We start from the raw sequence: 11521 nt of genomic DNA on the forward strand, positions 1-11521 counted from the left end.
CTGGGGTGTCGGTAAACAGTCTTCTGCTAAATCAGCCTTGTTTCTGTAAACAGGGCTCTGCGCCACACTTGTTTCCTCTTCAAAAGCCTTTTTCTCTTTGAATCAGTCGAGTCTTCTGTCTTCTGTCTGCAGGCAGCAGGTTTAGGAAATGCTGACTCCACTGAGGACTGCCAGCACTTACATTACGGTGTCAAGCTCTGCCCTGCAGATCTGACTAGACTCTCAAATACACCCGTTTGTCTGATCCGCTTTAATCCAGGGCTTTGATGTCACACGCATGCATTATGATGACAAACTGCAGCTCCCTCTGATGCTTGGAAACAAACTCAAAAACTGTTTCTGAGAAACAGGAACCTGCTGTGACAGGCTGTCGTAAAGCAGGGTTTGTGCACTCGTGTCGTACAAGAGTCTAAGCTTTGTTGTTTTAATCAAAACTAAACGGTAATGTTTTGGCTCAATGACTGGAATTTATGTTTCACTGTAGTAAGAATGTAGAATCCTATTGTCAACATAAATAGTAGTTAAAAATAAAAAAAATGTTCTGCATATTTCAGGTTAAAGTTGTGTATGGATTTGATGTTGACCAGAATATAAACATGCTTGTCATGTGATCATGTGTGTTCAGCTGGAAAAAGCTGTTTTTAATAGAGATTTTTGTCTCTTATTTTGAAACAAAAACAAAACAAAAACACCTGAGACACTGACAGAATTTCATGTAAAAGATTGCTTCTCTATATTCTTTCTTAAAGTCATACCATACATAATATTAGTACTAAAACATGTATATTTTAACCAAGAAAATAAAGAAAAAAAACTTTGATTTTTAGTGTGATTTCTGGCTATGCAGTATAGTAAAACGTCAAATAATAATAATAATAACAAATAAGAAGTCACAAAGGTATAGTTGTGCTAAAAAAAATATACCAAAGAAAGCAAAGTAAACAGTTTTAAAAATGAAAGTATAAAAGTAGAAAATATATTAACATCTTTGTTAGCATGAATAACTAGTTTTAAACAACTGCTTCAATATTTTAAACTAAAGGAAATCAAATAAAATGCTTTTAGTTTTATTGTAGCTGAAAAACAACTTTTTTTAACCAAATACAAAACAGTAAGCCTTAATGCTTTTAGTCACTATCAATAATTAGCATGATTATCCATTAGTTAGCATAATGACAGAGTAAGCAACGTAATGGATAATGTTTTCTTAACCACACAAATCTCTTCTTTACTAAATTTTACACCGGAGAGACTAGTTTCTTACCTTTGTTTCCTCAATCACCACCTGTGCAGGTGAAAAAGCGGTGCTCCATCTCCACGTCTTTGGCTCCACGAGCCAATTGGTTTTAAGCTAACCGCGGTTTTATTCGTACTTCCTGTTTCAACATTATTAACTTCCGTTTTTCAAAATAAAATGATGTAACTGCTATATGACGTGAGCCCCCTTTCCTGTTCATTTCACCAAGTCTCCCTTTACAGGATCTCAATCAGGCTTGTGTTTTGTTAGGAGTTAGTGCCATCTGCTGCTGAAAACAATCAAATGATTTGATTTCTGTAGACATAAAAAATTGATGTACGATAAGGGTAATAAAACACAGAAAACATGTGATAATGATGATGTTTGGTGTCTGGGTCACATGGTCCCACCCCAAAAAATATATATTATGAATAAAAATAATAATAATTTAAAACAACCAAAATAAATCGTGAACACAAAAGTCGACAAATTAAAATGTCAAAATTAAGTGCCTTTAGCAAAAAGTAGTCTATTTAAGTGTACTATAAGTACTTAGTCTGTACTAAAAAATGAGGCAGTGTACTTATACTAAATTATTCTTAATTAGAATAAACTTTATGTGTACTACTTTTTTGTAAGGGCAGTTATCATGAGTAATGGCTCACTAAACAAGTCTCAAAGCCAGACCTGGAGATACTTATCCATGCATTTGTCTCCAGTAGGTTAGACTACTGTAACGGCCTGCTCACCGGCCTGTCCAAACGAGCTGTAAAACAGCTTCAGTACATCCAGAATGCTGCTTCTCGAGTCCTGACCAAAACCAGGAAGTATGATCACATTAGTCCTGTGCTCAGGTCTCTGCACTGGCTCCCTGTACCTCAAAGAATAGACTTCAAAGCAGCTCTGCTTGTGTACAAGTCTCTCCATGGCCGCGCACCAAAGTACATCTCTGACATGTTAGTGCCATATGAACCATCTCGTACTCTGAGGACCTCAGGGACCGGCCTCCTGTTGATTCCCAGAGTCAGAACTAAACAAGGGGAATCAGCGTTTCAATATTCTGCAGCTAAAATCTGGAACAGCCTCCCTGAAGTCGTAAGACAGGCCTCTTCTGTGTTCATGTTCAAATCTAGACTTAAAACATTTCTGTTTAGCCGTGTATATGACTGAAAGGTCCTATCTGCACCTTTCTTTCCTTCCTTTCTTTTTAAATCTTTTTTTTTTTTTCCTTTTCTTTTAAAGTAAATTTTATGTTGATTATTTCTATGATGTATTGTGATTTTAATGCATTTTTCTGTTTTGTGAAGCACCTTGAATTACTTTGTGTACGAATTGTGCTATACAAATAAACTTGCCTTGCCTTGCCTTTTCATGTTTTTAATTACATCTATATTTAAGTAATGATCTACACACATTATCGTTCAGTAATACTGATACTAAACTGTACCTCGTACCTGAAGATCCACATTTCTTTCCTAGTCTTTTTTACTAAATGCTGCTGAGTTTGTCAAATAATCAAATGTATTTAACAATTGAATCGCTTTGTTCAAAAGGGGCCAATTAATATAGAGATAATATATGTTCTATGGTCTTCAAGGGAAAAGCTATCTGATTATGTGCAAAAAAAGTCCCAAATCCGTTGTAATGTATTGAATATACTTGACATTTAAAATGCATTACCGGTAATGCAAAATTCCTGGACTTGGGCCTCTATTTTATGGGTTTTGCTTTATCCCATAGATGGCAGCACTAGTTATCCAATATTTAAGCACCCCTGTTTAATTCAAGAAGGACCCAAGTCCAGAGACTTTAGTTTGTTAGTCCTCTGAAATGATAAAAGTGAGGTGCTTCTTATTATAGCATTTGTAAGCTTAGAACTGGTGCTAAATCTGGGTAAAGTACTAATCATTTGGTGTAGCCTCCCTGTAACCCTTGTGCTATGCTAGGCACTTTAACATTGGGAGTTGGGTCATCTAGACCCAAAAGACAGTGCTCTGAACCTTTTTTCTTCAATGATTTGTGATCTTCACTGGTGTCCATGGATTACATGAAGTCTTTCCACCTTTTTCCACCTTTGTCATTGTAGGGAGAACATATCAATGTGAGGGTGGGGTCATCTAAGATAGCACAAGGGTTAAGCTATACAATTAAAATCATTTCCTGGAAAAACAAACCTCTTGGACTTGGGCCCCTTTTGAACTAACCGATTCAATTTTGTTTCGCAATTCCAGAAAAACAGTTGGATCTGTGATTTAAAAAAAAAAGGAAGATTAAATGTTTGATCTTTCCTGGTGTTTTAGGACTGGATTTGATCTTTGTTTATGAAATAATGTTGAAAACTGGGTTTTCTTTTACTATGAAGAGTTTTTAACAAAAAACTAGGAAATGTACTTTCCCATGCATTCTTGTCATAAGAGAGATAGAATAGTGTCTCATTCTTCAAGGATACAATTTGTAAAAAATTTTGCACATTTGGTTGTAGTGACAAGCTTCAAATTTGTCACATTTAAATTTGAAACCTAGATAATACAGCTACCGGTGCATAAAATAAAAAAAATTCAGTTATTTACTATATTTTTTTCAAATCAACAGCTCTGAGTACAATCATGACAAAAAAAAGTTAACTTTCTAGAGTTTTTTATTTTCTTGAACTTTTAAAAAGTACAACACGAATAATTGAAACACAGTGTAACAATACTCAGGATTACTTAACTAAGGAATCTAGAGAGCAACAGCAGTGAGTGAGAGTGAAAATATCAAGCAGATGGAATGATCAACACGCAGCAGTAGAAGCAGAAGTTGTCTACAGTGTTGCTGGATCTACTTCCACAACACATTTCTATTCTATTACCTTCAAAGAAAATACAAACTGCAAGCAAGAGATGAAAGCAGTGCAGACATCGAAGAAAAAACATCGGAATAATACTGACAAAGAGCTTTTACCTTCAATTTAAAGGATCTAAAAAGGTACAAGTCTACTGAAGCACAGTCAACAGTGCAGGCATGGCAGTAAAACGGTGGCGATACTTCAGATTTTAGATGTCGTGCATTATGTGAACCAACGTTAAACACAGCGATCGTGTGTAGAAGAGAAGCAGCACTGAAGAACACATGTTTAGGATGTTTAGGATAACATTTGATGAGAAATGAATGTGACTCAGAGCTCAAATGACAATCAAAGTTCTGCTTTTGATAAAATACCCTTTTTTCTACTGGGAATCACATTTGGTTTCTTTATGTTTTACCACTAAATATTTGTGCAAAATTAATAATTGTTGTTTGAAATACATGGTACACGGTTTGTTTTTTGTTCACTGGATTAACTTCTTACTTAAGACTCATGACATAATTTCAGACATTTTGAGTTTGCACACTTTAAAGTAATTAAAAAACATTTTCTTGTAACAAGCCTGTCCTAAAAATCCAAACTTAATTCAATTGTTGATTCTTTAAAACATTTGTGAAAAAGTGTCAGTTGCTACGGAAAAAAAATACTTTAAAATACAATTGCAACAGTTGGTACCACAAATTATTACGTATAGACATATAAAAAATAAAGATAATGGTAACCTATTAGGGTTGGATTTACTCTCATTCTAACTTCATTATTTTAAAAGAGGGAAGGTTATTTTTATTGGAAAGACAGAATAGTGGTTCTTAATCTATTTTCAGTCAAAATGTATGAAAGTTTCAAGGTTATATTGTTGTTGTAGAACACTTTTCTTTGTTATGTGGGTTTTTAATCACGTGTTGACTCATTTAATTAAAGTCTTAACTGATAAATCAAGACTCTAACTTTAACATTCAACATCTTCTCTGTTCTGTTTTTGGCCTTTGCTGTCGTTTCTTCCTCTGTTCAAGTGAAGCCCTTCCTACTGTTCATTCAAAGAAGCCTTTAGGTGATTAGCATTACAGCTCTGAGATAGAAAGCAAAAAGTACTCAGGCACGCGCGGCACAAAAAACACATTTAAAGAGAGAAGCCGTGAATCAAAGGTAAAATTATTGCTTTGGCTGGCACACAGTGTCACATTCAGTGAACAAATCAATAACACAATCGGATGAACATTCAGAACAGAATCGTAACAAAATGAAGGCAAAAACTGCAAACCCGCAGACAAATAGTTGATGTGCATGTGGCTCTCGCAGGTTTGAGTTCACCACTAACAAACAGCTGCTGCGATAAACGTCTCATTCTTTTTTTGTTTCAGTTTTTTTTTTTTTGGCCAAGAGATGAAATGTTTGTGACAATCTAAGCTGCCTGCTAATAAAGACGAAGCACTGAAATGTAGTTCCTTCCTTATATTTGATTGAATTAGCGCCAACCAATACAATGTAAACCTTACACCTATTTAGCTTCTTATATATACATTGATCCTTTTTTTTTAAATCAAAGCAATTTAGGTCATGCAGAAAGATGAAAAAACTAAGTGTTTCTAATTTGTGATTTTTTTCATATATTTTTGGTTGAGAAGTTACATTTGGTTTAGTAAAACAAGCAAAGTGGTTCATAACTGAGGTGTAAAAGCTGTGGTACAATCATTAAAGCAACAATAACTGGTCATGATCATGCGGTGCGGCCCCTTCATGCACTACAATCGCTATGGTCGTATCTAATGCTGGTGGTTTGACGCTGTGGTGAGGGCGTTGAGGCAGTGCGTTTCTCTGTTTTTATCAATTCTTTTAATGTTGACACTCAGATTTTAGAGACCCGACCCCCTGAAGAACAGAGTCCCATTATTCATTAGATGGTTAATACTAGAAGTTTAGAGTCTGAGTAAAACAACGGTTTTATTGGAGCATTTTAGACATATTTCACAAGCTAGAACCATTATCTAACTTAGAGTCTTAGAGACTAGCTGTACTATATTAAGCAGTCTTCTGTCAATTGGTTGGTCAGTAGTTTAAAACCCTGGTGTTCCTTAGTGTCCTTGAGCAAGACACCAAACCCCAGAAAATGTAATAAAACCGCTTCTCCTCCACATCCAGAGAAGCCAGTTAAGGTGGGGCATGTAGTCCGGATGCCTCCTGGACGCCTCCCTAAGGAGGTGTTACGTGCAGGTCCCACTTGGTGGAGGCCCCCGGGAAGACCCAGGAAACGCTGGAGAGACTGCATCTCACGGCTGGCCTGGGGCCTCAGGGTCCCCCCAGAGGAGCTGCAGGAAGTGGCCGGGGCGAGGGGCATCTTTGTAGCGGCTGGGTAGCTCGGTTGGTAAGGTAAAAGGCTGCCAAGCAGGAATCCGGAGGGGAGTAAACAATGGTACTGGGGGCAATTACCACATCAATGGTGAGCAATTAACATCCCCCACGCTGCTGCCTCCCGACGCGACTCCTCTGCAGCTCACGCTCCCCCAGGGGAGGGGTGAAATGTGGAGAACAAATTTCGCACACCTAGGTTTGTGACAGAAAGTGGGACTTTTCTTCTTCTTTTTCTTTCTTTACTGCTGCCCCCACGACCCGGATAAGCGGAAGAAGATGGATGGATGGACTTTTAGCGCTTTTAGCTAAACATTTTTAGCACGTTCCGCTAAATGCTTTTAACTAAATGGTTTTACCACTTTTAGCTAACCGCTTTTACCTCGACGCTTTTGGCTAAATGCTTTTAGCTAAATGCTTTTAGCTAAATGCTTTTAGCGCTGTCAGCTAAACACTTTTAAGTAAATGCTTTTAGCAGTTTTAGCCCAATGCTTAATTAGCGTTTTTATCAAAATGCTTTTGAATAAAGGCTTTTAGCTAAGCGCTTTTAGCTAAATGATGTAAGCGCTTTCAGTTAAACACTTTTAGACCTTTTAGCAGAACACTGTTAGCTATAACCCAGGGGCTCTGCTGGGCTTTTCTGCAGTGAAAATCATTTCAACCCAGTTTTTTAGTTCTGAGGTTATGTGATCCATAAGTTGATAAAAAAAACATTTAGCCTTAAATAAAGTAATGGAGCAAAGAATTAGCCAATGCTCAATGTAACAAGAATATGGTTTAAATACGGCCTAATACTTGCAGGACCTTGATCTACCACTTAAGTATTGTAAAATGTAACTTTTAAAGCTGAAGTCACATCAGTTCAACAGGTAACCGCTGAGCTGCTCATTAAAGTCAGACTTCACTCACTATAATGCAAAATTACTGTAACAGTTAAATCTGTTTTCAAAGCACTACTTCTGCTTTACTCAGACTTTAAGACTCACATGAGGTTTGGTTGTGTGTGTGTGTGTGTTGTGAGCTCCTGGCAGTGACAAACATGGTGTTAGCTGGGATGGGATGTGCTAAGCGGAGGAGAAAGGGTCTCCTTGGGTGTGTCCAGCAGTTTGAGCAACCAGCTGAATGTGTGAAGGGGTTTGCTGATCCGTCATTGGCCTGCTGAACACCCGGCCGGCGGAGACTCGCGTGGGGTCAGCAAAGGTGGCGGTGGATCTAGAGGTTAACCAGGTGCAGGTCGGAGGCAGCAAAGTGGGGGCACAGAGCCATGTCTGGGTTCTTGAGCTGGCGCAGGATCCTCCGGTGGAACTTGGAGCGAACGCGGTTGAACTCCATGATGTCGCTGGGATCCTCCTCGATCCAGAAACGCTGGAACTCCTGCATCAGGTAACCTGCCATAAGAAAAAGAGCTGCAACTTAAAGCTGGGATTGATTTTTCAATTTCCTTTAATTTTTTTTAGCATATGAAAAAAAAACACAAAAAAAAAACCTCTAGAAACCTTCAAAAACTAATTTTATGAAGTTAAATGTGGATGAAATGTGGTTGCATGTGTTTCTGTGTTTGTCAGGAAGGTTAACTCACAGAAGGTCTGCTGGAAATGCTGCAGGTTGGGCATCTCTGGAGCCACGTTGTACAAGTGGGTCTTCAGAGCGCCGCTCACCAGCAGGGAGTAGGCCAGGTCGGTGATGTTGATGCCCACGATGGCAAACGAATATCTAAAGACAATTACTAATTATAGGAAACTGTTAAAGCATTCAAAAATGTTTTTGAAGTACTGGAGTGAACTTTCATTTTTAGTATACTAAAAATTTTAATCTACAAATCTACATCGACAATGAAACTATTAATATTGTGAAAGAAGTGAAAATAAAACTTCCCTTTTTTTATTGAAGAAAACTTTTTAAAAAAAGTTGAGGCCAGCAGTGACTCTGGTTTGCTCCCTTCCTGTCACGTGACTTACCCGATAGCTTTGTCAAAGTTTTTCTGCTCCCATTCAGGCTTGTTCCCCTCGCTGCAGAAAACAAACACCAGTCAGGCACAAACATTAAAGAGTATTTCAGAAGCTGCCATCTGTAAACTGAGCAGATTGACAAAATCCAAGGTTTTAAACCAGACTTCACGATCTTGAGCAAAAATTTCCGGGAAAGTAAATCTTAAGGTCTGTTTCTTTCTAGCAAAGCTCAAAATCTTAAGGGTAAAGCAGCAGCAAAAACCTGAGTCAAAAGCTACGAATGACGTCAACAGAACAAATGAAGGTGAGAGTGGAGTACCTTGGCATTCTGTGAGTGGTCCTAAAGTGCATGAAACGGACAAAAAAAGGAGGGGATGGATGGAGGCGGAGAAGGAAAAAGAAGATTTTTCATGTGAGAACGAGAGAGAGAGAGAAAGAGCTCACAGGGTGTTGATGACCAACAATAAAAGCAGCAGCAGTAAGAAAAACAAAGCGGAGGATGAAAACAAGTTCATGTGGTTTTAAACGAGCAGTGTGACGAAATGCAAAGCAATGAAGAAAGTTAAAAGCAAGAGCATCAAGAGAACGGTGTTTGTGTTCCTCAGTACCAGCATCGGACCAGCATAACAGTTAACCTTTCCCCATGTTGCTGTTTTCTCAGATTCTATGTTATGCAATGTGGCATGTTTGTTTTTTTATTCATTAATTTATTTTTACATCCCACTGTGTTCTGCATCCTGATTGGCTGCTGACCTGGTCAATTCATCTCCTCTGTACAGAATGCGTTCAGTTTGCTACATTTACATAAATCCTGATCAGATGTTTGTTTTCATTCTATAATCCTGGACTCATTTTTCTGTTAAGGTTTGAACTTTGAGAGTTTAAAAAAGAGAGTGTGAAAATGGGGATAAAGTGTACATTGAGGGGTTTTAGCACCTTAAACATCTATGATTAATGTAAAAACTATGTCTTTGTTGATTTCTTCTATCACAAGTTACTTTTAGAATGTAACCTTAGAGGGTTTGTTCTCAAGTTTAGACCAAAAGAGGAAACTCTTTGATTAAGAACAGCTGAAGTCAGATTAGCTCAACAGGAAGGGCGCCATTTACTGTTAAGGCTCAACAAAAACCCTCTTTTCCTCCATTTCTTTCCACTGAAGCTGATATATGCCTACTTGTGCTTGGGCTGCAGGGAGTCCTGGAGCATCTGCAGAGCTGCAGACTTGTCATGTTCAGCGAAATACCTGCAGAGATCACAGAAGCAAAGGGATACAGACATCTGAACAAGCGTCTGACCGCTTCGGTGGATTGATTTTTTTTTCACGCTGGAGGCTCACAGCAGGTTGTGCAGGCCCAGAAGGCCCATGCCTCTGAAGTCAGTTTTGGGGTCGCTGCCTTGGAATCCGATCTCACACCACTGCTTAGAGATGCGGCTGGTCAGGGGGGTGTCGGGACGCAGCTCCTTCCAGAGCTGAAACACAAAGACCCCACAGCTAAAATTATTTACAGATATAAAGACCCACTCTGCTCATCTTACGGTCTTTTATCAAAGCGTTCCCAGTGCTATTTTAATTCTGATTATGTCGTTTTCTAGGACATCGTTTCTGCAGAGCGGCAGGAGTTCATTACAAATTCCCCCCTGAGTTCTGCAGAAACGAGCTCAGACGAGGAAAAAAAGACAGACGTGGATCTATTTGTCTGCAAGTGGATGCATCAGAACGGAGCGGAGCAGGGAGCTTATTTTGTACGTCACAAATAAAGCAATACTCAGAAATGCAATTTTAATCTTAGTGTTCTTTATAAATGTCTGCCATCATCAGACAAACGACACTGACGGACACAATTTTCATCAGAAATGGGTCTTTGACAGGAGCTGAACCTCAGAGAAAGATCATCTTGTTACAGATAACCAGCAGAGATGAGGTCAGGAGCAGGAAGACTCAAACAGGTTCAGAAGATTCAGAACTTTGAATCATGACCAAACAGAAAGATCAAATACAAAAAAAACGCTCGGACACTAAACTCAGAAAAGAATCATCCTTAAAAAAATGAAACCAACTGATATGATTGCAGGCAGCTGTGACCAAGGGAACTCAAGGGGGCGAGTCATACAGGAACAGGCACAGCTGAGCTGCACGAAGGAAATACCCAGAAACCAAAACCGCAAGGAGCAAACACATCCAAATGAAAGTCTCCCCCATCCAGAGTTCTGTCACAGATTCAGTCACATTTCTGTCAGCCAATCATGGACCTTTTATGGATGTAAATTTTCCAATACTGTTACAAACACCCTTTGACTTTTGTCCAGACAGATGTAACGAACACACTGTTCTACTTGTCTGAAGAGCTTTTCTTTGTGTCTGTGCTGGCTGGATGGGACTCCACCCATTCACCTGTGCTCCTGTGGAGCAGTCACAGCTGCCTGCACTTTGCTAATCAGCCACACAACATCTAACAAACTTTCCTTCATTCTAAAGCGAAGCTCTCCTTAGCTTTATGCTTTTCATTAAACCTGTTGGACTTGTTACATGCTGGTTTGTGGTTCTTTCCTGCATCTGGATTTCCTCCTGTTTGCCAAACTGTGACACCCTCAGTCTCCACAGGAAGAATTTTTAAAGGGGAGAAAAACGACGAGCTCAGCTTGACCTTCTTTTAAACTAAAGAAAGATGTGCACTTACATTTAAAAGGACATGAAAAACATCACACCTGATGTTATCTTTAAATTATTTTAGGATAAAGTCAGTATTACATCCAACCATCTTTTTAAGCCACTACATCCCTTTTAAGGTCATGGTCAGTGTGTAGCAGGTTATATGTAAATAAATGTATTCAACAAAAGAAAAAACATTTTCTCCATCTTGTAACCCTTTTGGGGTTAACTATATAAAATTTCACTTTCTGCACCATAGCCATTATCTTTGTCTTTGTGTGTTGTTTGGGCCTTCACCTCCCTCCCTGAGACGAACCATAGATCATCCGACACTAGCCTAAACTCAAATATCTCAAAGATCCCAATAAGCATCTGCATTGAGCTACATGTTAAAAGTGGCGAGCTAGCTAGGAGGGAGTAGGAAGTGTCTTAACCCACACTGTGCAGTAATTTTAATTTATTTTCCTCTGCAACATTATTGTGTCATCATG

At 38.7% G+C, this 11521-nt stretch overlaps 1 protein-coding gene across 4 annotated transcripts in view; it reads right to left on the reverse strand.

Moving 5' to 3' along the window:
- Window positions 1–3857: 3857 nt before the first annotated feature.
- The window catches only part of elmod1 (ELMO domain containing 1), a 13795-nt gene continuing 6131 nt past the window's right edge, over window positions 3858–11521 (reverse strand). For 3 of the 4 annotated variants that reach the window (XM_023962494.1, XM_023962493.1, XM_023962492.1), the window contains 6 exons: window positions 9717–9850; window positions 9555–9623; window positions 8700–8720; window positions 8390–8440; window positions 8011–8144; window positions 3858–7819 (listed from right to left, as the gene is read on the reverse strand). In XM_023962494.1, the coding sequence (XP_023818262.1) occupies window positions 7644–7819; window positions 8011–8144; window positions 8390–8440; window positions 8700–8720; window positions 9555–9623; window positions 9717–9850 (585 nt within the window). In that variant the 3' untranslated portion in view covers window positions 3858–7643. The remainder of the gene's footprint in view (window positions 7820–8010; window positions 8145–8389; window positions 8441–8699; window positions 8721–9554; window positions 9624–9716; window positions 9851–11521) is intronic. The other variant, XM_023962495.1, reaches the window with a different exon arrangement.

Source organism: Oryzias latipes, chromosome 14 (genome assembly GCF_002234675.1).
Source record: "Oryzias latipes chromosome 14, ASM223467v1".
NCBI classification, from domain to species: Eukaryota; Metazoa; Chordata; class Actinopteri; order Beloniformes; family Adrianichthyidae; genus Oryzias; species Oryzias latipes.